The sequence below is a fragment of the Meriones unguiculatus genome, chromosome 9 (assembly GCF_030254825.1).
Source record: "Meriones unguiculatus strain TT.TT164.6M chromosome 9, Bangor_MerUng_6.1, whole genome shotgun sequence".
In the NCBI taxonomy this organism is placed as follows: domain Eukaryota; kingdom Metazoa; phylum Chordata; class Mammalia; order Rodentia; family Muridae; genus Meriones; species Meriones unguiculatus.
In genome coordinates, this window is record NC_083357.1 from 100,811,535 (window position 1) to 100,838,641 (window position 27,107).

At 40.1% G+C, this 27,107-nt stretch overlaps 1 protein-coding gene across 2 annotated transcripts in view; it reads right to left on the reverse strand.

Moving 5' to 3' along the window:
- The window catches only part of Obi1 (ORC ubiquitin ligase 1), a 47,532-nt gene extending 27,895 nt beyond the window's left edge, over nt 1-19,637 (reverse strand). Inside the window, exons 1-4 of one of the 2 annotated variants that reach the window (XM_021647054.2) lie at nt 19,453-19,637; nt 7,595-7,730; nt 5,732-5,823; nt 2,415-2,663 (exon numbers count right to left, since the gene is read on the reverse strand). In XM_021647054.2, the coding sequence (XP_021502729.1) occupies nt 2,415-2,663; nt 5,732-5,823; nt 7,595-7,730; nt 19,453-19,524 (549 nt within the window). In that variant the 5' untranslated portion in view covers nt 19,525-19,637. Of the gene's footprint in view, nt 1-2,414; nt 2,664-5,731; nt 5,824-7,594; nt 7,731-19,445 lie in introns of both variants that reach the window. The other variant, XM_060391573.1, reaches the window with a different exon arrangement.
- Between the last annotated feature and the right edge of the window lie 7,470 nt (nt 19,638-27,107).

Consider the following 27,107-nt stretch of genomic DNA (forward strand, 5'->3'; position numbering starts at 1 on the left):
ACTTACATACAAGTGTGCCTCAACAGTCCTAAGAAAAGGAGGGTGCAGAATGCTCATTTGCAGCCTACACCCTTACTTAAACTTATCCAATTTCCTTTTGTGCTGGTTTACTTATACCCATTCAGATCCACTTTGGGCTCTGAGCAGCTGCTCCCCTTCACAGATGCACACAAACCAGGATGGTGGAGGGTTAATTCTTTAAGTGACTGACAGATATCGCTTCTGCCCCCTGATGATATAAGGAAAGCCATTTACTCCCTCATATACACAAACAATGAATTAAGCTTTCAAGCATAGCACCATAAAAGGAGGCACTTAGTGAATATTTTTTGATGATAACAACAAGCTTAAATTAGAACGCACTTGGTTTCCTTCCCTGCCCCCATCTCCTAAAACAGGTATCACTATTAGTGTGCTTCAAGGTCTCTTAGCAGTCCTGTGGTTTTTAAAGACTTCTTACAGGCTGAATAGCTTCTAGAAGCAAATAAAGGCTACAAACAGTAGAGTTCTGCGTACTGATAGTACCTGGGATTATCAAAGATCTTAATTATTGTGCATTCTCAACTTTGACTGTTAATGATCTCTCATGTTTCCAAACTCAACCGAATCCAGGAAGCATCAGAAGTCCATTTGCCTACACCAAGTTGTACTTTACTAAATGGTTTGCATTCCTGTATCTGATTTACAAAATTATTCACACTTCATATTTGTGATTTTGTCTCTGTAGTCAGTGTTATTCATTTATAGCCTATTACCCAATACTCTCACTGGATATGCCAAACAGGCTGATTAAATATCCCAAATAATTGTGATGTCTTAGGATGGCAACAACCACTGAATTTATAAATAACTGTTTTTATATAGTATTTTTTTCATGTATTACACATAGTGACATTATAAGGCTAGAATGGATTCTGCATAGAGCTTAATGCTCTAAGAAGTATCTCTGCCAAAGACTTAGTAACTATAGAAGATCACACAGAGCTTGCTGGTGGCTCACGAAAGGCATGGAAGTCACAGGAGAAAATGCTGATTAATAATAGTATAACTCCTCTGATGTCATTCCTTTTAATTGTTATTACCTTTCAATAAAGGTAACATGTTTACACTAAGGCTGGCTGCTAACACACAAATGAAACTACATACTTCCCCCATTAAAATTCAGTGAATTATGTATGTATTTTCTTTTTTTCTGAAAGCAGTTTCCCTCTGCCTTTCGTACTGGCCTTTTATGAATCGCACAGCACTTGTTTTGTATATGGAGAGATGTTTACACTGAGTTGAAGATGTTTCTCTACTGTTTAACCTCACTGAAGATATGAGAGCTAATATGCAGTGGTTCTTCTGTAAAATATCAAAGGGAGTCCATTAACGATTTCACGGCTTAGGATACAGTAATTCAGAATAAGAATAGCATTTTAAGGGAATACAGAAAGGTTAAAAGGGCACCTGCAGAAATGAGTGCCATAAAACCATATGCATTTAGCACTACTGTACTCCAGAGCAGATAATCCTGAAGTCAAGCTAAAGGCTGATCTTTGTTCCAGAAAGCAATATAATACCTGTCACTGTTCTAGTACTAAGAGCATGCATCTTTATCTCCTTGCAAAATTTAAAAAAAAAATCCTAAAAGTTTGTTTACTTCCCCAACTAGTATTCCCTTTATCTTGTTGGAGGGTAGACAAATAGGAAAATGAATCAGACTCATCTACCACATTACTTTTTTCCATAAGTGGTCTAAAGTAGGTGCTCCCAGCTTTCCGTGAATTAGTCAACAAACTTTTAATATGTATTCAGCTTTCAAAATCAGATAATAGTAGTGCTAGAAAAAACCTGGTTAAAAACTTTTGTTCAGGTGTGTACAGAGGTACATACCAGTAATCCTAACACTAGGAATCTGAGGCAGGAGGATGGCTGGTTTGAGGCCAGCTTGGGCTACGTAGCAAGTTCCAGACAAACCTCAGCTATATACTGAGATCGTGCCTCAAAAAACAAGCAAACAAATGTTTCTTTGCTAAGTAGGGAAATAGAATATGCTTGTTTAAATGCACATAAATCAGCCACTTCTGTAAGCCTAAAAAAATTAAGGCAAATCCCAAGGAAGGGGGAACAGAATCACATGCTTCAAGCAGATCCAACTCTCCCAGCAGAAGCACTCTCATACAGAAGTGCTACCGCATCTCCCATTATAGTCACAAATGGAACCTCCTGATAGTTCTTGGCAGCCACTGACAGCTAATGAGAATACGTTTTCCTCTTGCATTTAAATGCTCATCCAGGGCTTAGTACTGCTCGCACAAATTAGCTAATGGTGAGTGAAGGTATATGGCTATTTATACTTTTGGAAGTACTTAAAATATTGCAGAACTTTAAAAATAAGCATGATAGATTTTTTTTCCAAGACTACAACTTACCTCTTTTAACTTATCCACATCATCTTTTACTTTTTCATAAATTTCATTGGCTGTTCTGAGCTTTTTCTTCCACTCTGCTACTGTTTCTGGGTCAATTTTACTTGGATTATCTGTTGCTGGATGTTTGTCTTCATTTTGACTGCCCTGCATCAAGGCTAAGGGATCCAGAATAGTCTTGATCTGCGACTCCAAGCTGAGATTTTTACTTTTAAGTTCTTCTACTTCTTTCTGCAAACACTCTATTTCATCCTGAAAAAGAATGGAAGGTAAAAATTAGATAGAGACGAATGGTTTATGTGTGCTAAGCCAGCTATGCTAATGGCTTATGTGTGATAAGCCAGAATCAATGTGTTCTTCAATATTACACTCCAACTTTGAGGGCTACATGGGCCCTTTATGTATCATAACAAGCTTTGTGAGGAAAAAGTCAGTTTACATTCTCAAAATGAATTTTGACTCTCATAAAGATTGGTAACACTAATTACATATTAATTTAAAGACAGTGCTGGTTTTTCAAAAAATGCCATAACCCTTTGATTTTGTTTAAGGTATCATCAAGAAAAAAAAAAAAAAACCATGAATTTCAACAACAACAAAAAAAAATGTAGATTCCAATTCAGTAGAAAAATTTGAAGCCTGTTATTTGCTTTAGAAAGAAATTTTAAAAATGCTTGTCAAAATAGTCAAACAGAATTTTGTTTGTCTGTTTGACTGATTAATTGACTGATTGTTTTTTTGTTTTTGTTTTTGAGACAGGGTTTCTCTGTGTATACTTGGCTGTCCTAGACTCACTTTGTAGACCAGGCTTTTCTTGAACTCACAGAGATTCACCTGCTTCTGCCTCTCAGAGTGCTGGGATTACAGGTGTGTGCCACTGTGACCAGCTGATGTTGTGACAACACTACAAGGGAAAAGCATCAAGAGGTGATTTGGCCAGGAGGGCCTCAAGAAAGAGTTAATGCTGTTATGTTGGGATGAATGAGTTATCAAAGAATGGCTTCCTGAGTTTAAAAAAAAAAATGAGCTCCAGCACTCTTACTTCTCTTATTCTTTTGTTTTCCATCATCAGGTTGACAATGTCTTAACTTTAGCCTGGCCAAAAAAATTCTATTTATTAAAAATTAGCCAGTTTAAGGTGTTCTGAAGAGAACACAGACTTAGGTAAATGTTCTCTCTGATGAGTATCTTATGACATTTATTTATTATGTAAGAGTGCATTTTAGGTTTGTCATAGTACTATTTACTATTTTAAATTGTAATATATTTAATAGCATTCTAAAAGAAGTCATGTTCCCCCACTCCAACTTCTTCTTCTTTTTTTTTTGAGACAGTGTCTCTCTATGCCAGTGTCTCTCAACTTGGGAGTGAAGTGACCCTGTCACAGGGGCTGCATATCAGATAATATCCTGAATATCAGATATTTACATTATGGTTCAGCATAGTAGCAAAAGTAGAAATAGCAACTAAATAACTTTATGATTGAGGTCACTACAACATGAGGAACTATATTAAAGCACTGCTGCATTAGGAAGGTTGAGAACCATTGCTCTATGTAGTCCTGGCTTTACTAGAACTCACTATATAGACCAGGCAGCCCTTGGACTCTGAAATCTGCCTGCCTCTTCCCCAAAGTGCTGTAATTAAAGGTGTGAGCCAGCACACCCAGGATAAGCACTTGTGTTCTGTAAGTTAAGACGGCAATGAGTAAGCAAACATGCATTTATACACTTGCAAATGTGGGAAACACATGCAGGAATGAACATTTATTCCATCACTTGTGCTGCAGGGTATTACAAGAGTATCTGAGGCTGCTGACGTCACTTCCACGTACTGAGTTGAACTCAGACATTTTCTATTACACGATGTTTATAAAACAGTTGTGGTACCAATCAGCCATTCTGTTCTTCAAACTCTAAACTAGGGGATGAAGAGCCTTCAGAGTCTTAGAAATCCCTAGTCCTCCAGAAACAGTCAAAACCTGCAGGATTTCACAAGTCCCCCTCTGCTTTGTACAGGGTTTTTCTGTGTTTACTGTATTTCTTCACCCCCAATAAAACTTTTCTTCACCAGTTAAAAAGGGAGATTTCCATAAAACTACACCATGTATATAAGTATATACTTTTACATACATACATAAAATCTCCATCCCTCTTTTAGTGATGATAAAATGACATAGGGACTAATGTTTGCTGTGGAAATGCATATTTATTCCAGTAGCATGAACTCACTTGGAAAACTCCTACCTTCATGTAAGTCAGTCTGCTCAGTCACCATTAGACAGAAATTAGAAATACCGTATCTACCACAAAGCTGATTAGTGTACCAGAACCAGTCAAGTTTATAATCATTGGCCAATCTATAACAAATCAATTGTGTTTCCTAGGTAGGCTTTTTAAATTGCTCTTTAAAAAAGAAAAAAAAGAAGAAGAAGTAAATATGAAATGACTGCAGAAAAGGAGGGGGTGTGGGGAAATAGAGAGAGGGTGGGACAGGGAAGAGAAGAGGGAGGGGGCTACAACTGGGATATAAAGTGAATAAATAAATAAACTTAATAAGAAAAAGATTGTGGAAACACAAATTGCTAAAGAAACACACACACAGTTTTAAAAAGGATGGGGCATCCAAGACAGCCAAGGCTACAAAGAAAAACCCTTTCTCAAAAAACAAAACCAAAAACAACAAAAAAAAAAAAAAAAAAAAAGAAAAAGAAAAAGAAAAGGAGAGGGGCTAGAGATGGCTCCACATTTAAGAGCACTGGCTTCTAGAGGCTTCTAGAGGACCTGGGTTTAAGATTCCCAGCACCCACATGGGAGCTTACAACCACCTGCAACTCTAGTCCCAGGGGATCCAATACCCTCTCCTGGCCTCAGATACCTAGTACCCATGTGGTGCATTGGCATACATGCAAACAAAACACTTATACACATAAAATTTTGAAGAAGAAAAAGGAAAAAAGAAAAATGTTTCTATTTCTTCCTTTTCTATGAAATCCTAGTCATCCATCCTTTACTTAAAAACATTCCTTTATTTAAAATAGAAAAGGAGAATTTATCAAGTATGTTTAGATTGGCACTAAAGGTTTCAGCCTGGGCATGGTGGTGAATGTGTGTAATCTTGGAAGGCAAAGGCAGAAATATCTAAACGATCTCAAAAAACAATCAAACAACCCCTGATCCCTCCCCACGCCCAAAAAAGACCTGAGAAAAAATAAAATCATCAAAATTTCATAGGATTAGGCTCTAAAATGTATGTGGACTTACATCAGTTTTTACCTTAAGTTCACTGCTAAAACCATTTTAAACTTCAATATTATTTACCTCATATTCTTTATGGAGTAACTCAAGTCTGGTTTTCCGAAGATGCTTCCTGACTGTATGGCTTAGCATAGGTTCACTTTCACTTGTTCCTCCTATAGGGGGAAAAAAGAGTCAAGGACTAAGTGGGACTTTGAGACCATTTAGAGTTACCATTTAGGCCTTTCTCTTCGTTAACCCTTAGGGGAAAAAATTAACATCATAAGAAATCCCTTCAGTTAAATATTACATTTTGTTTACTTACATATATAACTTACCATAACAAAGTCAATGGAAGAAATGGCTACGTAGAAATAATTCACCAATTTTGAATAATGGTAATCTAAAACCAGCAAGTAATAATGGCAAATCTAAAAACAATAATTAAATAATAAAGCCAATCATTATATTTAAACAAAACAACCAAGATTACGTATATATATATATATATATATATATATATATATATATGTGTGTGTGTGTGTGTGTATATATATATATATGTAATCTTGGTTGTTTATATATATAAAACAAGTCTGAGTACTGGTGACACAATTCTTACTGATTCTAATGACCCACTTACAATGTACTGAGTCCTAACATTATCTGTGTACCCCAACTTGTGAGAAATATATCCAATATGAATTATTTTAGAGAGCTCTGAACTAATCATGGGGTTACTGCCTTTGTTGTTCGCAGCATGATAGCAGAAGCATTTTATAGTTGTTTTTTTTTTGTTTTGTTTTTTAGGACAGCCTATCCAAACACAAGAATGAATGGAATATTTTACTTCAGAAAGTTCATTCATATTATTTACATAGGAATAAATGAAGCAGAAAGAGATGTGATGAAAACTAAGGAAAAATATTAAGCTACTTTGATTATCAATACTGTCATTTTACACAAAGATCTGACTTCTTGCTGAAGTTAAGTAGGTCTACGTGTAAAGAGTTTGACCCCATCGACAGCAAAATAGCAGAGGATGAGCCTTTTCCCAGACTTCACCCCTGTGGCCACAACAGAAGCTCTGGAGCCAACTCTGGTCCCAAAGTCTCACTCAGTTGTTTGCTCTCTGTCATGTATTTTCCTTTATATTTCTATCACAAACAGTATTTAAGACAATTTCCTCTAATTTTAGCCCACTACAACTTAAGTTTTTTGAAAGATGGGCTGGAGAGATGGTTTAGCCATTAAAGGCTAGGCTTACAACCAAAAACATGTTTACTGAAGGCTACTGTCTACCTATGGCTAATTATAGACTCACTTAATGTTTACTAAAGAAAAACAAAAATGTACTCCCTAAAGTAAAAATAAAACACCCAGAGCCTCTCTGAACACATTATTTTCCCAGCTACCACTCAAAACCACTCTCACTTCTCCTAATATGGCACTAATTTTTCTTGTTAAACCTGTAGTGGCTTCACATCCTCCTTAACTGGACCTGCATCTCCAATCTGCCTATCTACATTTCTTCTCTCCTCTACCGTGCATCCCACACAGCAACATTCCTAAAGCACACTCTGGGCACATCATTCCCATGCACAAAACCTAAAGGTCACCTGCTTCATCAATCGCTCCTCAGTTCCACACCTTCCTTCCTACACCCTCTGATCCTTTATTTTTCCTTTTCCCTTCTCAGCACCTGTGACTTTAAACCATTAACACTTCTGTTTCCAGGAATGGAAGGATGTAAGCTGCATGTGGCCTGAGCATTATTTCAGGATCCTTCACAGTCCCCTCCACTACACACACTATATATAATTACTTATGAACCCAAAGTGATGTTAACCTGTAATGGTAAAAACTTTGTATCAGTCTTCCCCCAAACAAAAAATATTTATAAACTGCTTAAATCTATTCTTATGCACATATAAAATGGATCCATACCAATAATCTCTTTACAAGGGTTTTCAGGAGTGATGGGGACTCTGCAGGCTGGACACTGGCTGTTATTCTTCAACCACAAGTCGATACAAACGGAACAAAACACATGGTTGTTGGTGCATACGACAGGCTGACGTACCTTTGAAAGAAGAAACATCACTTTTAGTTCAGGAAAACTGTCATAACTGGATCTGCAATATGGTTTTGTTTAGAACAAACAAATTATTCATTTCAAATATAGTTTAGGGGAGAATAACTGGGAATTGAAATGATGCTTCTCTTGACTACACTGTTTTATAGGACAGAGAAGCAAGCTGACAGAGCTGGTCATGGAGACTGCAACTTTGACCTGAGATGCTTATTATATATTTAACATTCACGGACAAAAAGGAAAATGCTTTCTATTCATTAAAGTCTGGGACCTTTTTTCTCAGGATTTAGGATGACAGAATCATTAGTCTGATGGCTGAATTTTTCACTACAGCATAAAGCACCAACAGCCATCTAATAAGCATTACAAAAAGATCTGCTGTGATTTTGATGTGGTTTGTCATTACTCATTTCCCAATATACTGGGATGAGGTGTTAGGACCACTAGGATTACGTGTTGAGAAGTAGGTATTGAATTAGGTCTTGGTAAGAACAATTAGTTTCCATAAAAGCTGGCTGATATAAAACGCCAAACCTGGATCTCTCCCTAGGCTCCTTTTCTATCTCACCATACAACTCTTTTTCTTTCTTTTCTCCTCCTTTCTTCACATGACTGGAAATTCAGGTCACACTGTGTTCACAGATGTTCTAATTTTATCCTTCTGTTCTAAAATTTCTCAAGATCCTCAGATGTCCAAATACCAGTAAGACAGTACCATATTTATTCTACGTCCCTTCTTCCCATCCACATTCTACTGCAGAATTTTTTAAAGTACCTTATACCCCAAGATTAAGAAGCCCAGTAATGAAGGAAGTTATTTTTTCAGATTAGTAGCTATTTTTATAATGGTAATTATGGTGGTGTGAGTGAGCACAGCTCCCATAGGCTCATATATCTTAATTTTTAGTTACAATGGGGTGGAATTGTTTGAAAGGATTAGGGGGTATGGCTTTGTTGGGGGGGCTATGTCACTGGACTTTGAGGTTTCAAAAGCCCAAGCCAGGCCCCGTCTGTCACTGCCTACATTTCAGGATGCAGCTCTCAATTATTTCTCCAGCAGCACGCCTGTCATGCCTCCGAAAACTTATGGAAGTTAGCACTGAAGACATAGAACCATACACATTATATAAGGTTATATAAGGGGCATCGAAATACCTCACTTTGCAAGAAACTATGTAAAAGGAACCAGCGAAACAATTAAAGGCAATCAGAATTTTCTATGTATTTGCCCATACACTAAATATTAAAGAGATCCCCAATCTAGAGGATGGTGTTGACCAAATATACACCAGTTGATGCATTATTTAGTAAAATGTGAATGACAGGAGGAATAGCTTTTATATATGGTCAAAATCCAAGTCATGTTTTGGTCATGTGATATTTCTTATATCCAACTCAATTTGAAATGGGTAAAAGTCTGGCATAGGCAGCTTTGAGTGTCACTGGCACAAGAAATGACAGCATAGGACTAGAGCAGATTCCCAGGACAGGCAAAAGGCCTAGAAGAAAAGGGCACTTAGCAAGTACAAGAGGAGCAAGTATAAGAGAACAGGGCCTGTGGTATCAGGAAGAACATGGCAGCTGTTACAGAAATCAATAAAAAGAAGCTTCTCAGTAGGAGGCAGTGCCCAAGTTCAGTCAGATGCTGGTGAAATGGAGAAGACCATGGGATTAAGCTGTACGGGAATGATTTGCTACTGAAGTTCCTCAGCAAATGATGGGAACAAAAACATAAGGTAGCTGATACAATGAAAGATGAAGATAGAGAATAGAGACAAGTCTCAGATATGAAGGAGAAAGCAAACAAATTAGACTACAGTTAGCACTGCCACAGTGATGGAGAGGGCAGAGTTATCATAGCTAGAGACAGCAAAATTCCCAAGAAGCCAAAAGGGGAATGGAATTGAGGCACCAGGAAGATTTTGTCTTACATAGGAGGGAGAATCAGCTTCTTTGCCATTGAAGAAAGCAGGTTGTGTGAAACCAAACACAAAGGGTTGATCTGAGGATGAGAAAGAAGAGGGGATTCAAGTTCCAGCTTTCTCAGTTGGAACTTATACTTCAATCTTTAAATATAAAGTGAGGTTATCAGCAAAAAGTGAGAAGGAAATCTGAGAAAAGGAAAGTAAAGCAGTTATTTTGAAAAGTAAAAAGCAAGTTTATTAGGGTATGTAGTAGAACTAATTTTCTTTAATTCCTATTTGAGATCTGTGGTTGTGAATGAAATGTGAGACCATTTTCAACTGTTAAGCTGCAGGAAATAGATAAGGAGTTTAGTTTATCCAGAGTTGAGGTTCTGCCAAAGAGAAAGGGAAAGAAAGGAAAGTGGTAGCAAATGGTCATAAGGAAATGGGTACTTAAGTATGACAATGACAAGGTGACACAGCATCAATGGGTAGGTAGGTCTTAGTAAGGCTGAAGAGTGAGTGTAACAAAAATGGAAGCGCATTTGGGCAAGATACTAGGGGTGGCACAATGCTTTCTAACATTTGTCTGGGGCCATGTCATCTGATATGCCCTATTTTCTCTCTTAATCTCATGTCCATGTGGTTAATGTTTGTTCTATGCTTACAATTCCCTAGTCTCTCTGACCTCAGTAAGATATAGAGTTCTAAAATAAACCTGGGGCCAACTCCTGGCATCTCACTTTTTAACCTTGATCAAACCTTTTGGTTACTGTAAACATATTTTTTATCTCAGAAAATAATGACTTAACCTAATACTCTTTGTGTGTTACTTTAAGTTCAATAATATACACTAGCAAACTCTTTCACGTAAGTTTCCCTGCACTCATATGGACACAGACAGAGAGACAGTCAGACAGGCAGGCAGGCAGGCAGACAGACAGACATAGACACACACACAAATATTGCATAACCAAGGAATCAAATACATAAAAGAAGTTAGAGATGCCAGAAACGTGGGAAGGAAAACATGTTGGGAAACTGCAGGCAGTGAGCAGGGCGAAGCATGACTATGTGGATGATCCCTAGCAAGGCTACAGAGAGAGGACTTCCTAGTTCCTTGGGTATAAAATTCTACAGTGTGCCAAGGATGCCTGGTGTAGAGTGCTAGGCTCTCATGTGTGCTTTGTTGGGTTTCAGTCTTGTTTTAATCCTTTCTGCATTCCTATTCCTCCCCTTTGGGAAGAAAATGTTTACCTCACATCATCACACTTTGGAATTATGTAACTTGGTTTTCAGTTCTTTTCTTCTGTGTCTCTCACGTACACATCTTTCCCTGAGTCTCACGAGATTTTTGTTTGTTTTTTCAAGACAGGGTTTCTCTGTGCAGCTCTAGCTGTCCTGGAACTCACTTTGTAGAGCAGGCTGGCCTTGAACTCACAGAGATCCACCTGCCTCTGTCTCCCGAGTGCTGGGATTACAGGCATGAGCCACCATGCTCAGCTCACGAGATTTTTTTTAACAATATTAGAATAGTTAAAACTTTGGGACTCTTGGAGATGAGCTGAACACATTTCATACTTTGAGACAGATGTGAAGCTATTGAGGACAAGGATCCAACACTATAGTTTGGATCCTATATATTCCCCAAAGGCCCACGTGCTGAAGGCTTTATCCCCAGCCTGTGGGCTCCTGGGAGACAGTAGAACCCTGAGAATATCACTTGTGTGCCCTTGAAGGCTACTGAGACCCGTCTTTCTGCTTCTACTCTCTGCTTCCTAGTTCCAAAGAACAGGTTCCTGTACCATGAACTCCTGTTGCCATGTTCTATGCTTCGAAAAAATATGAACTAAAATAAACAGTTCCTGCTTACAACATACTTAAAGCTCAGGAAAAGTTTCTCTCACATTTACATGATTACATCGTTGCTAACAGCATGCTTTCCCCCCCTTTAATGCTCACTTTTCTGTTTGTGTTTTGCTTAGAAAATTGGTTATATTCCCACTTTCAGCATTATACTTAATCTCAACGGGGAAAGAAGTAGTGCCTTGCTCTTTCTATATTAGCATCTGGTACACTGTTTGAAAGATAGTAGGAATAATAAAAATAAATTTTGATTCATCAAGTCAGAAAGTGTCTTCTAAAGCAAAAGCTTCATGGTCAAACAGTAAAGAAAAAGTTTTACCTCTCCATGCAGTACACTGAAATGATACAAAAGAACAACCACAGGCAGACTACTTCACTCTGGGTGCTTGGGGCCATTAACAATGCTCCAAGAATTATTTGCACTGTTGGAACCTACTCTTATTGTCTATGTGCTGGAGTTTTTGAAGTCAACTAGTCCACTTCTCTGTACAGGCTTCTTATCAGGTGATGATTTCCAGAGGGCAGTATTGTGTTAGCTTCATGATCCTACAGAAAAGATGGTGGGCTAGAAGCTGCCTACATGTGACAGGTTAAGAAGAAATATCAATGAAAGAATAGACTCTATTCCAAAATCAAAAAGGAGATTCAGAAATATACACAAGTGATGATATAATGGCACAGAGTGTTAAGAAAAGGGTGGGCAATGCACAGGAAAAAAAAGAAGTCAAATGACAGCTTCTCCCACGGGGATCCCCAACAAGCTAGAGCCTCTGAAGGAAAGAGACCACCAGCCACCCTGTAAAGAAAGCTAAGCTTGGCTGGCAGATTCGTAGTCCCTTAGCTGTGCAGCTTCTCCCATCTTCTCCAGACTCCCCAGATTATATAGCCTTCTCTGGGGCAGCCAGGTTCATTTTGAGGGGTGTCTCCCCAATGAAATGAGAGTAGGGAAAGAACCACAATACTTTATGGGTGAGGCTTGTACTTTTCAATGCCCCAAAGTACAGATCTTCCTGCTGGAGGGATATGGATGTCTTGAGTACTTGACTGGAGCTTTCTGAATCTACAGTAGTGCAAGGCAAACAGGTGGATCAAGGCTTGGAGCTGTTTAACTCCAGAATCATTCTCACTTGGAAGAAACTGTTATACAACAAAAGGGAATAATTGTTCAAGCAAATGCAACAATTTTAAACATAAATGAAGTAAGCATTACTGAACAGACACTTCAGAGTAGTTGAAGAGCAGCTTGGTCTTCATGAGGGTCCCCTAGCAACTGGAGCAGGGGATGTCTCTGACATGGACACAGCTGCTTGCTTTTGAATCACTTTCCCCTAACCGCGGTGTCTTGTCTGGCCTCAGAGGAAGAGAATGTGCTCATTCCTGATGTGACTTGATATATGCTGGGGCAGGCTGGTATGAGGGGGTGGCTCCCTTTTCTGAGGAGAAGGGGAGGTGGAAGGGAGGAAAAGAATGAGAGGATGGAACCAGGAGAGGAAAGAGGGGGCTGCAATCAGGGTATAGAGTGAATAAATAAATTAATGAGAAAAAAATCTATATCATCAATCAAGTAGAATAAATATCTAGAGAATATTCCAGCCAATAGAAACAGAATAACACATTCTCCTCAGCAGTTCATGTAACCATCACTAAAACCGATGACATTCTAGGTCACAGAGAAAATTTTAAATGTGAAAGAACAGAAATAATCTTTTAGCTCCCATCCAGCAATAGTGAACTAAAGTAGACAACAAAGACAACAAGCTAAGAAACTACACAAATGCTGAAGATTGACCAATACATTCTTGATAACCAGTGGGTCCCTGAAGAGTCAATGTGGGTATTTATAAAATTCTAGAAGCAACTGAAAATTAAAAACATACCTTCCCGGAACTTCTGTGATATAGAGTAATGGTTCTCAACGTTCCTGACGCTGTGCCCTTTAATACATGTTGTGGTGGTCCGCAACCATACAATTATTTCATTGCTCCTCCATAATTCTAAAATTACTTTTGTTATGAATCATAATGTAAATATCCAACATGCCGGGTATCTGAGATGCAACCCCAAAGTGGTCAAGACCCACAGTTGAGAACCGCTGGTGTAGAGGCTGGGCCCAAACCTGGGTCTTCTGCAAGAGTAGTGAGTACTCTTAACCATGGAGTCATTACTTTAGCCCCCTTCCTGTGTTCTTGAGCAAGATTTACCAAAAAAATTTTGAGAAGTTTTGTGTTTGTGTTCACCAGTGAAATTGTCCTGTAGTCTCATCTTTTCTCTTTTCTCTAAGGCACTCTTAAGACCAAAGTTTATAGCTATGAGAGCTCACACCAAAAGATCTTAAATAAAAAGCAAAATGATGTGCCATGAGGTCACAAAAATAAGAACAAAAGAAGGCAGCCAGAAATAATAAAGATTAGGACAAAAATTAATGAAATGGAGACTAAAGAACAATACATGAAATCACACAGAAAGGGGTTTCTTTGAGAAGATAATCGAGATTGACAAACTCCTACCCAAATTGGCCAATTGAAAAAGAACCACTTTAACGAAGTGGATGAAGATGTTATAACAGATTCCAATGAAATACAGATGGTTGTTTGATGTACTATAAAACTTCAATCCCCTAAACCTTCACAATCTCTAAGAAGTGCATAAATTTGTAGACATACTGAAATTAAACCAAGATGATATAAACAACTTAAACAGATCCAAATTAAATAATGAAACTGAAGCAGCAATCAAAAGGTCTTTATAAAGTAAAATCCCAATCAGTGGATGGGCTAATGAACTGCCATGACAGTTCTTAAATAAAAATGGCCAATATATACTTGAAAGTGTTTCCCATTCTACGCCTTCAGGAAGTGAATACTAAGCTGCTCTGACAGTCCATCTTTATCAGAACGACATCACCAAGGAACAAGCGCAACAGATGCTAGTGACAACCTTATAGACTGCTGGTACAATGTAACTGGTAAGCACTACGGATGTCACCGTTTTTGAAGGTTCCTCAAAAACTAAAATTAGAACTACGCATGACCCACATGTCCTGCTGGAATATATAAAAGGGTTCTAAGTCGACATACTACAGAGGTACTTGAACGTCCACATTTACTGCTGTAATACTCCTAATAGTTAAGATACAGAACCAATTCACATGTCCATCAACAGACGAATGGGTAAATAGGATATTTATACAAAACTAAATTTGACTAAGTTACAACAAAAAATGAAATCACGTTCTGCAGGAATATAGATGGAACTGGACATTATTATGCTTAGGAGAAAGAAGCAAAAATAAAATACAAAATGTGTTCTTTCATATGTGAAATCTAGATTTAAATTATGTCTATATAGGTAAGGAAATAGGAAATAGCACATGAAAAGTGAGGGAAAGATCTTAATAGGAAAGGGAGGTTATAGAATACACGTGGCACAAAAGCAGGAGGGACTATTTGGGGAGAAAAGAGCCAAGAGAAAAATGAAAAAAAAAAAGATATATGAAATCTATTACTTTAGATACTGTGGTGGTTTGAAAAGGAAATGCCTCCAACAGGTTCACAGAACTGAACACATGGACCATGGCTACTGGCACTGTGTTTGGGGAACCTTTGTGTTAAAGGTTAAGGAAGCTTTAGGAAGTAGAGCCATGCAAGAGAAAACACATCACTGATCTGAGAGTTTACAGCCTTGGCCCATTTGCAAGTGACTCTCTTTGCTTCCTGCTGAGTATGTGATCTCTCAGCTTCCTCATTGGACCACTCCTGCCCTGTCATTTCTGCCATCATGGTATCTCCCACTGGAACCAAAAGCCAAAATAAACTTGTTCTTCCACAGTTCACTTTTGGTCATGGTGTTTTAGCACAGCAACAAAAATTAATACAGAAGTTGGTACCAGGAGACACAGGGTATTGCTGTAAAGCACCCAATTGTTTTTCTTTCTCTTTTCTCCCTCCCCCCCCCCCCCTTTTTAAGTATGGTGGACTGTGAAACTTTGGACTAAAAAAGCAGTAAAGTTTAATCCCAGCACTGGGGAAGCAAAGGCAGGTGGATCTCTGAGTTCTAAGTTTGAGGTCAGCCAGGCCTACAGAGCAAGTTCCAGGACAGCTAAGGCTACACAGAGGAAAAAATAAAATAAAATAAAAACAAAAATAAAAACAAACAAACAAAAGTAGTAGACTAAAAAAAAACAAAAATAAAAACAAACACACAAAAGTAGTAGACTGCTATCAGCGAACATTAAAAGGTCTTCCTTATAAGAGCCTAGAAAACAATAGTGACAAGAATAATGTGGATTCTAGAAGACTGGCTCAAGAGATTTCAGAGATGGACTAGAGAATTTTGGAGGATATTTTGGCAAAACTTTAGCTGCCTTCTCTATCCATGCCCTAAAAACTTGCCTGAATTAAATTTAAAGAAATTTCCTTGGCAGAGGAAATTTCAAGATAGCATAAGAGTGGGGCTGTGGTATGGTTATTACTAAAACTCATAATTCCACAATGAACAGAACAAGTGGGCACAAAAAATTCTAAAACTGTACATTTTGGAGAGAAAAAGTTACAGGCAAGGCTTGTGCTGAAAGCGAGGCTGCAATTGTTAAAGAGATTGGCATTAAGGAGAGGCCTCTGCTCTGCATTGAAGGAAGGAAGGTCTGAGGGCAGGGCTCTACCCAAACACATAAATGGAGAAAGCCTAAGGGGTAGCTTGCTCCTAAAAAGCCACTGCTTCAACATACTAAAGCTGCTGCTAATGTGGGCAAGTGGGTTGAGGGTTCATTCCAAGCTGGCAGCAAAATTTGGTGGTTATCTTCTATGTGGTACTGTCTTTGGAGGCGCAAAAGTTAAAGAGTGAGGGAGTCATGAGTTCTTCCTCTACTGTTTCAGAGATGCACTAAAGCCAGGCAACACCTAGTAGGGAAGCTGAGAGGGCTAGAGAGCCTTCTGTGAGCCCGCTGTGAGTGAAGAACCCAAGACATTAGAGACGCCCACACCATGAGACATCTGCCAGGAGAGCTGCATTCAGGGAGGGGTACAACTTCAGGAGAGATGTCGGTTGCAGGCAGCAAAGCTGGGGGGAGGTAGGCCGTCTAAGTCTTTTGATACTAAACTCTCAGACACTGGACACAGAGCTACAAGAGTGTGTGTCCTGCTGGGTTTTGGTCTAGGATTTCTTCACTATGTCCCATTCCTCCACTTTGGGATGGTAATGCACAGTCTGTACCATCTTATGTTGGAAATATGTATTCTTTAAGTTCTATATTATAGAGGGGTCACAGTTAAAAGATTGCCTTGAGTCTCAGAAGAGACTTTGGATTTTTAAACACTGCTGAGATAGCAAAAGGCCATGAGGACATTAAAAGTTGTAGTAAATTCATTTGTGTTATGACATGGCCATGAGCTTATTGATGGCAGGGAGTGGAATGTAGTGGTTTGAATGTCCCCATAAACTTGGGTATTCGAATACTTGGACTGAGGCTGGTCCCACTATTTGGGAAGACTAAGGAAACTCTAAGAAGTGGGCCTTACTGGAGGAGGTGGACCACCAGGCTTTGAGAACATACAGTATCACCTTACTTCCACTTCACTCCGTCTCTCTACATTCTGCTCTGGCGGCCTACAACCATACCTCCCCAACCAGCACAAAGCAAACTCTTTCTTCCATTAGTCACTTTTGTTTCTGGTGTTTTTATCAGGGCAGCAAAAAGTAAGTAATTCAAACACTAACTTAAAAATAAGATTTTTTTTTTATTGTTCTCAAAGTACAAAGTACAAAGAATTTAGTAGTCCTTCAGTTCTTGTTTGCTTGTGTTCCTCTCTCCAGTTGCCACCATATAAAGTAGCCAAGCATGCACAGAATTAACACTTTTAAGAACACAGAAGTTATAACTTTGCCCAGGTGATTAGTCTTTATGATAAAATTTCTCTCAATGAGATCTCCAGCAATAAAAATATAAAAAGGCAGGGTCACAATGGCAAAGTTTAAGTGACATGTAAAATATCAAACACTTCAGGGTTACACATATTGAAATACTAAGCATCATAAGATACTATTTCTAAGATGGTGAAGAAAAGGCAGAGAAGAAAGAGTAAGTATAACTCTGTGCTCTTCATACTGAATGGACAGGAAAGGGCAGTCTTTGGTGCAAAGATTAACTCTACAACCTGTCTCTTTTCCTTCCTTCCATCCCCCAACCCCTTTTTTATTACAAGGGTTTTCTATATAGCCCTAACTGTCCTGGAACTCAACCTGCAGGCCAGACTAGCATTGACTCAGGGATCTGCCTGTCTCTGCCTTCCCAGTCTTGGCCTAAGGGCATGTGTCAGCACACTCAGCTTCAGTCTCTCTATAATGTAACTTTAGCTCTTGAATGAGCAAATCCTCTTCTTAAAACTGCAAATGTATTTGAGAGTTATGTTTAAAGTTCTTCTTCATTAATTGCCCTATTACCTTTGGCTCACTGACTAGGAATATATTGGCTTAGGTAGGGTTTTCTCATTTGTGGTACTAATTAACACTTTTCTACACTGAAGAAATTTTGTGTTGTATATCTTAGGAAATTTAGCCAGCAGCAGCTCTGGAATCCACCAATCAGATGCCATTGGTTTTCCCCTGGGGGCAATCAAGAAACTACATATTCACAAATGTTCCTGAACAAGACCACACAAATCCTTCCAAAAGTTAATGGGGTTGATACAATTAAATATATTTTTAGCTGTGAAACTAAGATGCAAGGAAATAAATGGTACAGATTATAATTGGCAAAGCCTGAATTGTATTCAATTTTTAAAAAAAGCTACGCCCTGGAGCAAGGTTAATAAACAATAATCTGGAAGTAAACAAAAACAGACGTAGGTTTGAAAGAAGTAAATGATGGCAATGATGAAATGTATGGGTATAAAAAAAATATAGATCAAATCCACCAACTGCCCAGGTCAAATAGCACCTTGTGGAAGCCACTCTTCAGCTTGCCACAGAGATGAAGCAAGCCATTCTTTCTCACAGCACAAGCACTTATTTCACTCGCCTTTTACTCTGACTCTGTCTTAGGATTCCAATCCTAACTTGCTTTTATTTATTGAACTGGCAAATCTATGCTGAACCTTCAGCATCTAAAACGGGCAATCTCATTGGCTGACACTCATTTTTCCCCCCTGGGCTATAAATTGCGGCCTATTTTCTCAGGCAAACTACATACAAAACGCAAACCAGGGTGGAAAGGAATTGTTCCAGTTTTCCGTTCTTGAACCACTCAGTAAAGGCACGCTTTTTAAAAACTGAATCAGAGGCACAAACGGAAATGAAAGGGAATATGAGTGCATGAGAATATTCAAAACTCCGCTTCCAACACCAAACTACTTTCTCCATATAGTTTCACAAACCCGTGGGCACCTCTCGCCTCTTGTGACTGACCCCATCTCCGAGTTAAGACCACGCTTCTCATTCTCGACTGTACAGAGGGGAGTGGGGGGCAGGTACCATCATTTATTTCTCAGATTTTAACACAGGGCAAAAGCCATCCTCCAGACGAGGATGGGAAAAGGGAAAGACCTTAAAAACGGACCGAGGACCCTCGAACCATCTCCCTGGGCGTACGGGAGATCGGGGGGCTCGGAGGAGGCTCCCGGGAGCCCCGCTTTCCTGCGCTGCCCGCCGCCCGGGCTGCAGAAGAGGATGGACACTGCGGCGCGGAGACGAACCTGCTCCTGGCAGGCCGGGGCCGCAGGCCGCCCACACCCGGGCTGCAGGCCCGCTCCGAGAGGCGCCGGTGAGCCCATCGATCCGGGTCGTCCCCGCGTCCCCCCGGACCGGCCTCCCGCCGCCCAGCAGCGCGCAGCTCAGCCTCCCCGGGCATCCCGGCGCCTCCCGCCGCGTCCCCGCCCAGCCCCGGGCCTCGCTCGGCTCCCGCGGGCGTTCGGTCCCCAGCCCCGTCTCCTAGCCGTACCCATTACCTTCCCCAAGCAAATGTGGCACGTGATGGGCAGAGTGAGGGACAATGTAACGTTCTGCACGGTCTGAGCCATGGCAGCGTTCAGAATCCCGCCAACACGGAAGTCCCGCCGACAGCAGCTCTTCGCCACGCTGGGGACGCGCGAGGCAGGCTACGGCAGCCTGGCAGGGCCACAGCGAGCCGAGCCGGGCGCGGGGACGGAAACGCGCTTCGTAGACGCGTGGTCGCCCCGGCATTTCCCCGTCCCTTATTAAACAACAACTATTATTAATAACGTATCTAGGAGCGGTCCCGGGAGCTGAAACACTGCTGGGAGTGGGGAGGAACGGCGGCCCACGAGAGTTTTCGAGACTCTTGAAAATTTCAGAAAAGTGTAACTAGTTCAGGAAGGAGAGAAAGCGATGGAGTTTCGATCTCTGGGGGATGCGCAGGTGACCCGCAGGTCTTGAGAAAGCAGAGTCATCAAGGCTTTCAAATTTTCAGAGCGAGTGTGCCCTCTCAGTTCCCTTTCCGTTCCTGCAGCGTGCTTCCAGAAGGTACGGTAACTGCCTGAAGAAGTAGTTTTCTTCATGCAGAAGGATCTGAATACATTTACAATCTCCCTTCTCCTGGAAGAGAAACTTTCGCTAGCCCTCCCCTGCTTTCCCGAGCAGGAGGTTTAAGCATTCTCGCCAAGGCTCTGATTCACCCAGAGTGGGGAAACCGCAAAGCAGGACATACGCTTGCACAATGCATTTTAACGACTTCATTGTAGGTACAAGCAGGAAGAGAAACGTACCGCTTGGGTAGTTCAACTCCACTAATTACCGTTTCCCAACAGAGAGAGGGAGAGAGAGAGAGAAAAAAGATGTAAATGTTCCCAAATGACCCTTACCTATAAGATTTGGGATTTAACTGAGGCTTGGTGTAAATGAGAATGAGCTAGTGTGAGAAATGATGCAAACGAAGGCAGTGTGTGAGATGGGGAAATTTGGAAACGAGCGCAGTGCCTTTTGCTTCTATCTCTGTGACAGAGGCCGCATACAGAAAGGGAATGAGCTCTTGACTGATAGAGAAGAAAGACAGAGCTGCCTTGGACAACTTCCTATGTCATGCCTCAGGCAGAGTATTAAAACATCTGCTTCTTAATGCTGTGTGTGTGTGTGTGTGTGTGTGTGTGTGTGTGTGTGTGTGTGTTCGTGTAATGAAGGTGGAGGCTAATTATCATGGCTCTAAAATAACCAGGCAATAATGTAATTGGAGAAGCTGGCAAGTGCTCTGAAGAAGGCGAAGTCCAATTAAAAACTGGCTCACTAGTGACAGCTCACTATCCTTGTGCCTGAGAATTAGAAGCTACCTTGAACTTGGAATTGGAGAACCAGGGAAAACAGTCACACTGCCTAGTGGACACCTTCCGAATGCCTGGCAGGAGAGCAATCTGCTTCTAAAACCTGTGGTTATTTGAAAGCAAGGTCAACATTTATTCCAGGTCCAGAATTCACACGTTTAGCCGATGCATCTTTCACATTCCAGCTTTGAACTCAGGAAGAGAAACCCTCATGGTTTCAGGGCCTCCTTCTACAGCCTCTGAATGAGACAGAGGCGTGAGAATGACCTGCCAGGGATATCCATCCCTGAGGTCCTACAGCAGGGGACAGATGTGTAGAAGATACTTCTGTGCCACTTCTTACCTGCCAACTTCAAAACAGTTCCTGGTGTTGCGGTGACCCCAACCATAAAATTGTTCTCATTGCTGCTTCATAACTGTAATTTTGCTATTCTTATGAACCAAAATGTGTTTTCTGATGGTCTTACCTGATCCCTGTGAAAGGGTGAGTCTACATCCAGAGCCCCATTTCGTTTGTTTGTTTTGCTATTGTTGTTGCTGCTGTTGTTGTTTTGAGACAGAGTTTCTCTGTGTAGCCCTGGCTGTCACTCATTCTCTTACCTGGCTGGACTCAAAATCAGAGATCTGCCTGGCTGTGCCTCCTGAGTGCTGGGATTAAAAGTGTGGCCACCGCTGCCAGGCAAGAGAACCGATGATTTTGATGATCATGTCAATACCTAGTCTCAAAGATAAAATTTAAAAATAAAACCTGTTTTAATTAGAATAATAAGATTTAAGGCCGGCTCGGGGACACCTGTGATCCCAGCACTCAGGGAGGCAGAGGCAGGTGGATCTCTGTGAGTTTGAGGCCAGCCTGGTCTAGAAAGTGAGTCCAGGACAGCCAAGGCTACACAGAGAAACCCTGTCTCGAAAAACCAAAAATCAAATAAATAAATTTAGATATTTCTAACAGTTCTTCCTACTTTTGCTCCTTTTTGATGCAGCTTTCCAATGCTTTGCACATATAGCTATATCTGTACTTGTTTAATTCTATTATAGTAGATTATTGTTTATTATGTTAACAAATTATAGGATTATGTTTCTTTTCTTTTTTTTCCTTTTTTTTTTTCTTTTGGAGAGCATCTCACTATGTAGCCTTGGCTGGCCTGAAAATTCCTCTGTACACCAGACTGTCCTGTAACCAATAGAGATCCCCTTTCTCTACCTCCTGAGTATTAACACTAAAAGCACATACAACCATGCCCGGGCTCAAACTACATTTCTAAGTTTACGGACTGCATTTAATTATTTTTGGTGTATGTTTATCAGTGATTATTCCACAAATATATTTTACCTACTATAACCTGCATTTTTATAAGTTCAAACTATTTTTATTTTTAATAATGTCTTTTTTGGGGGTGCATGGAAAAGGAAGACTGTACTGTTTTGTTTTGTTTTTGATAATTATAAAAAACACTAAGATTCATTTTGGGAAAATTAAACTATCTAAAATGCACAATATAATAAGTGAAAGTTCATTTACATTTTCTTTTTTTAAGATTTCTTTATTATTTATACACTGCTCTGCCTGCATGTATGTGTACACACCAGTAGAGGGCACCAGACCTCATTATAGATGGTTGTGAGCCAGGATGTGGTTGCTGGGAATTGAAGTCAGGACCTTGGAAGGGCAGCCAGCGCTCTTAACCACTGAGCCATCTCTCCAGCACCCTCATCTACATTTTCAACACACGTCTCTGTCACTCTAAACACTCTAGGACATATCCCCACAAACATTTAAACTTGTATATTACTGTATGAATAAGCACAGATCAGATCATGGTATAATAGGCCCACTTTGTTCACAGCACGCATATATACAGTTGTGTGTGTGTGTGTGTGTGTGTGTGTGTGCAGACATCCACATAATATTGCCATGAATATGGGTTGATTAGGACTCTCTAGGTCCGTAAGGGTTCCATGCCAGATCCCAGGCTTTTCTTCAGATCATGCAGCAGCTCAAGGGCAAAAACTCTCCTCTCTGCATTGTGAAGAGCATTTCCCATTTTGGACAAATTATGTTGTCAATAGGTATTGTTGACACAGATGCAAAGAGACACTGTCATTACTCTAAAAGAGCAAGATGCCGTGGGTCACTGACTACATATTTTTAATTTCACCTTTCTTTTTTTCTCTTTTTGGATTTTTGGTTTTTGTTTGTCTCTTTTTTTCCTTCCTCTCCACACCCCACTCCCCTTCCACTCAGCCAGGTTTCTCTGTGTAGCGCTGGCTGTCCTGGAGTCTAGCTGGCCTTGAACTCAGAGATGTAGTGCCTGCCTCTGCCTCCTGAGAGCTGGGATTAAAGGCAAGTTCCAGCACCGCCTGGCTCTTTCTTTATTTTTAATTAAAATAGCTTTTTAAAAATTCAACATATTCTTTTTTAAAAATACTGATTTGCATGTGCTCAAGTGTGTGTGGTAACCAGAGAGCAACTTGCAGAAGCCTTTTTCTCTCATTCCACCATGTGGGTTTTGGGGATGCAACCCGGGTTGCCAGGCTTGATGATGAGGGGTGTCATTGCCTGATAAGCCAATTGACTGACCAAGTACAAATCAATCTTTCTTTCTTTCTTTCTTTCTTTCTTTCTTTCTTTCTTTCTTTCTTTCTTGACAGGGTTTTTCTGTGTATAACCCTAGCCCTAGATGTCCTAGAATTAGCTCTGTAGACCAGGCTGGCCTTGAACTCAGAGATCCACCTGCCTCTGCATCCCTAGTGCTGGAATTAAAGGCATGCACCACCATGGATGGCAGTATATTTTTGTAGCCTTACAAGAGGCTGTGACCTGAGGAGTTCAGTTACAAGTGGTACCTGGAATAGGTAAATTAAGGACCCCCTCCAATCTTTAGAATTACAAACTTGTAGCACTCCAAAGGCTCTTAGGGGTGGCTATGAAGGCCTAGTCTTTCGCAGATAAAGAGTTTGAGGCTTGGCTATGGTAACACAGCAGATAATGTTAGAAACAGAGCTAACATCCAGTTCATCCTTGACCATGCTCTGAGGTTGTTGGCTCATTGCCTTTGTGCAAGACGTATTATTATTATTAATAAAGTAGTTCAGTAATAAAAAGTCAGTCATAATTGAATTTCTTTGCTATGAAAACCATCAAATAGCCCTGAAACACCTTTTACCCCTTGTTTAAATCAGATTCATTTTAATGATAAATTATTTAAAAGCAAGTTTTAAAAAAATAAAATCTTAAGTGCTATTAAAAATTGATTAGGAATGCATTATTCTCTCATTGACCCAGTTTAGATTGTTTTTTAAATTTTTTTTGGTCAAAGCTAATAAATTTGAGCAGATGTTTCAGATAGATGGTTTGTAATCGTTGGATCACCAGTCAATTAATCACAACTTCATAAATATTGATTTCACATTAAATTTAGTTTCCATTTCTGAAAGACCTTTTTTGTTTGTTTTAAATTTATACACCCCACCTGGATTGTGGTTAAAAGTAAGAAAACTCATAAAAATTTTATTACAAATTAATCAGAGGTACTGGTACAGTTGCATGGGTGTCATACGAGGTATCATCCTCCCAAAGGCTTGGAATTATGATCTAAAATATCACAAGATGGTGGCAGAAAAATGTTTCTTATTGAAGCAGAGATTTGGGCTGCTCATCTCCAGTGTCTTTGTGTTTTACTTATGAATACATTGATCTATGTTGCTCACTTTCATTTCACAGCTTTATTCTTCATTCCTACCTTTGTTTGTTCGGTGCGTGTTTATTAGAAGTATGAAGGAAAGATCATTCAAATAACTTTCTCTCATGGAGCTTCCCTTCTGTTGCAAAACTTGCCTGCATTGGCTTGAAGCAAAATCTGGCTTCTTGGGTAGCAATAGAAATTGTACATCAAGCTCAGACTCAAATGTAGCATAGTAGTTTCAGAATAATGTATAAGTATTTATTAATTTGCTTGCTCCACCAACATCTAAGTACTTTTATGTGCTAGGCACTTGTCTAGTGGCTGGGTGTAAAACTTTGAATCAAACAAGATCACCGGCTTCATTTATCTACTGAACAAATATTTATTGATTATCAATAATGTGTCAGTCACTGTACTGGAAATGAGGTATTTCATGAACCTGACAACTGAGTCTAGTGCGTGTATTCCATCCTAAAGCATCTGGATCTGCAGTCATTTCTCTCCTGGATAATCTTGTTGCTGGTTTGCCCCTGGCCATTGTGACATAGCAGGTTATAATATTAAATATTTTAAAATGTTGCAAATTGGGTGATTGTTTTAAATTATGTCATTTTTAAGAGAACATTTTATTTCCACCTAGGGCTAAATGTTGCTTCACGAATGTTTGTCGAATGGGTAGGAGATAAATGAAGGAAATATCCCATCTGGGAATACTGTAACAAGAACGACCAAGGTTGGAACGTTTGTAGGGTTTTCTAGAATACTGTGAGGAAGAGGAAACAGGCTCCACAAGATTGCTTCCAATATTAAGTTGACCATGTGAGCACACTTATTTTCCTCTGGCTTTCATTTCGTGTGTGAACAAGAGTTCCAAGGTGATACTACCCCAGAGGAACCCCTAAACCAGGCTACTATAAAGAAAGTGAGTGGTTTTATACTATTTCCAGAAAACCTACAAATACTTGCCTTCTATTTGAGAACACTTCTCCTGAAAGAGCATCTTGCACACGACCATAGGGTCTTTAGCAGCTGGCTGGAGTCTTGTCGAGTTGCTTTTCCTAGAATCCTGAGTTCCATGCTTTTTCCACCAATTAATTATGTTAATGAAATATTTATGGATTCATCAGTCACCGAGTCATTGGCTGACTATAATCTTCATTTAAGGTAGAGCCCCCTATCCCCAGTGTTCAGTAGTCTTCCTCCCTTCCATGCCACACCAATCATTGCGATACTTGCATGGACGTTTGATACACAGTTAGCAAACTGCTGTGGAAATCTGAGGAAACAACCCCAGCAGTGTCATTCATCTGATCCTATGGTAGATGGTCACTACATCTCCTATGGGCATGTCAGGGATCTGGGCAATATAGCCTCAAAATGATCTAAGTTTAAAATGAGAACCTCCGAAAACACCAGAGCTTGTTGTTAAATTTAATTATATCATCAAACAACTATCAACACAGAAATTCATCATCTGGTCTGCAGGAAGTGTGTGAGTGGCTGAAGCATTCTCAAAAACTATGGGGTCACCCGTGAGACCCTCTAAAAAGTCAGAAGCATCAGGGAAGCATGATGAAAAACACCCACATAGAGCACAAGTGGCATTGTGCTGTTAGCTTGCTTCAGCTTTGAAGAGCCAGAAATGAGGCTAGGGGTGGCATTGCATGACTTCTCCCCAGCAAAGGCAGGTGTATCTCTGTCACTTCAAGGCCAGCCTGGCCTACAAAGCCACTTCCAGGATGGCCAGGGCTACACAGTGAGACCTTAACTCTGAAAACCAATGCGAAATGAAGCCAGAACAACAACAAAAACCCAGCCAGAAACCGGAATATAGGAATTCAGTCAGCATTATCATATTCAACTTAACAGACTTACATATGGACGAATAAAGAACAGTGGAGACTGGTGAATTTATAAAGAAAGAAATCCGTTTGATGTGACTTATATCTTTCATTGCCATGTTAGATTTGGTTGCCGTGACCTGAGGGATAAAAAGTAAGGATTTTTTTAGTCTTGCGATTCTGGAGGTCTCAGTCCACTGCCTTTGGAATGGGGTGAGGCAGAAAATCAGAGCAGGGAGAGTGCAGTGGGGCAGAGCTGCTCAACTCATAGAGGTAAGGAGCAGGGCTGGGAGAAATGCCCAGAGGCAAGATGCAGCATCTTTCCTGGGCATGTCCACAGTGATACACTTCCTCCTAGTTTACAGCACCTTCAAATAATGCCATTGTCCTACTTTGTTTCTGCCACTGTGATAATTACTGTGACAAAAAAAGTGACTTGGGAAGAAGAGGATTTATTTGTATTACACATTCCAGGCCATAGTCCATCACTGATGGAAGTTGGGGCAGGAACTGAAGCAGGAACCCGGAGACAATCACTGAAGCAGAGACCACTGAGGAAGGGGCCTTACTGCCTTGTTCGGTCTTCTTGTTTGTACAACCAGGACCACCTGTTCAGGGGTGGCAACACCTGCCATGGCCTGGGTCCTTTTACATCAATCAAAAATCAAGAAAATGCCTCACAGGCTTTCTTACAGGCTAATCTAATGGTGGCATTTCCTCAGTTGTGGGTCCCTCTTCCCGGATGACCCTAGTGTGTTAGTTTAAGTGTGATCCTCACAGTTCTGATATTTAATAGTTGATT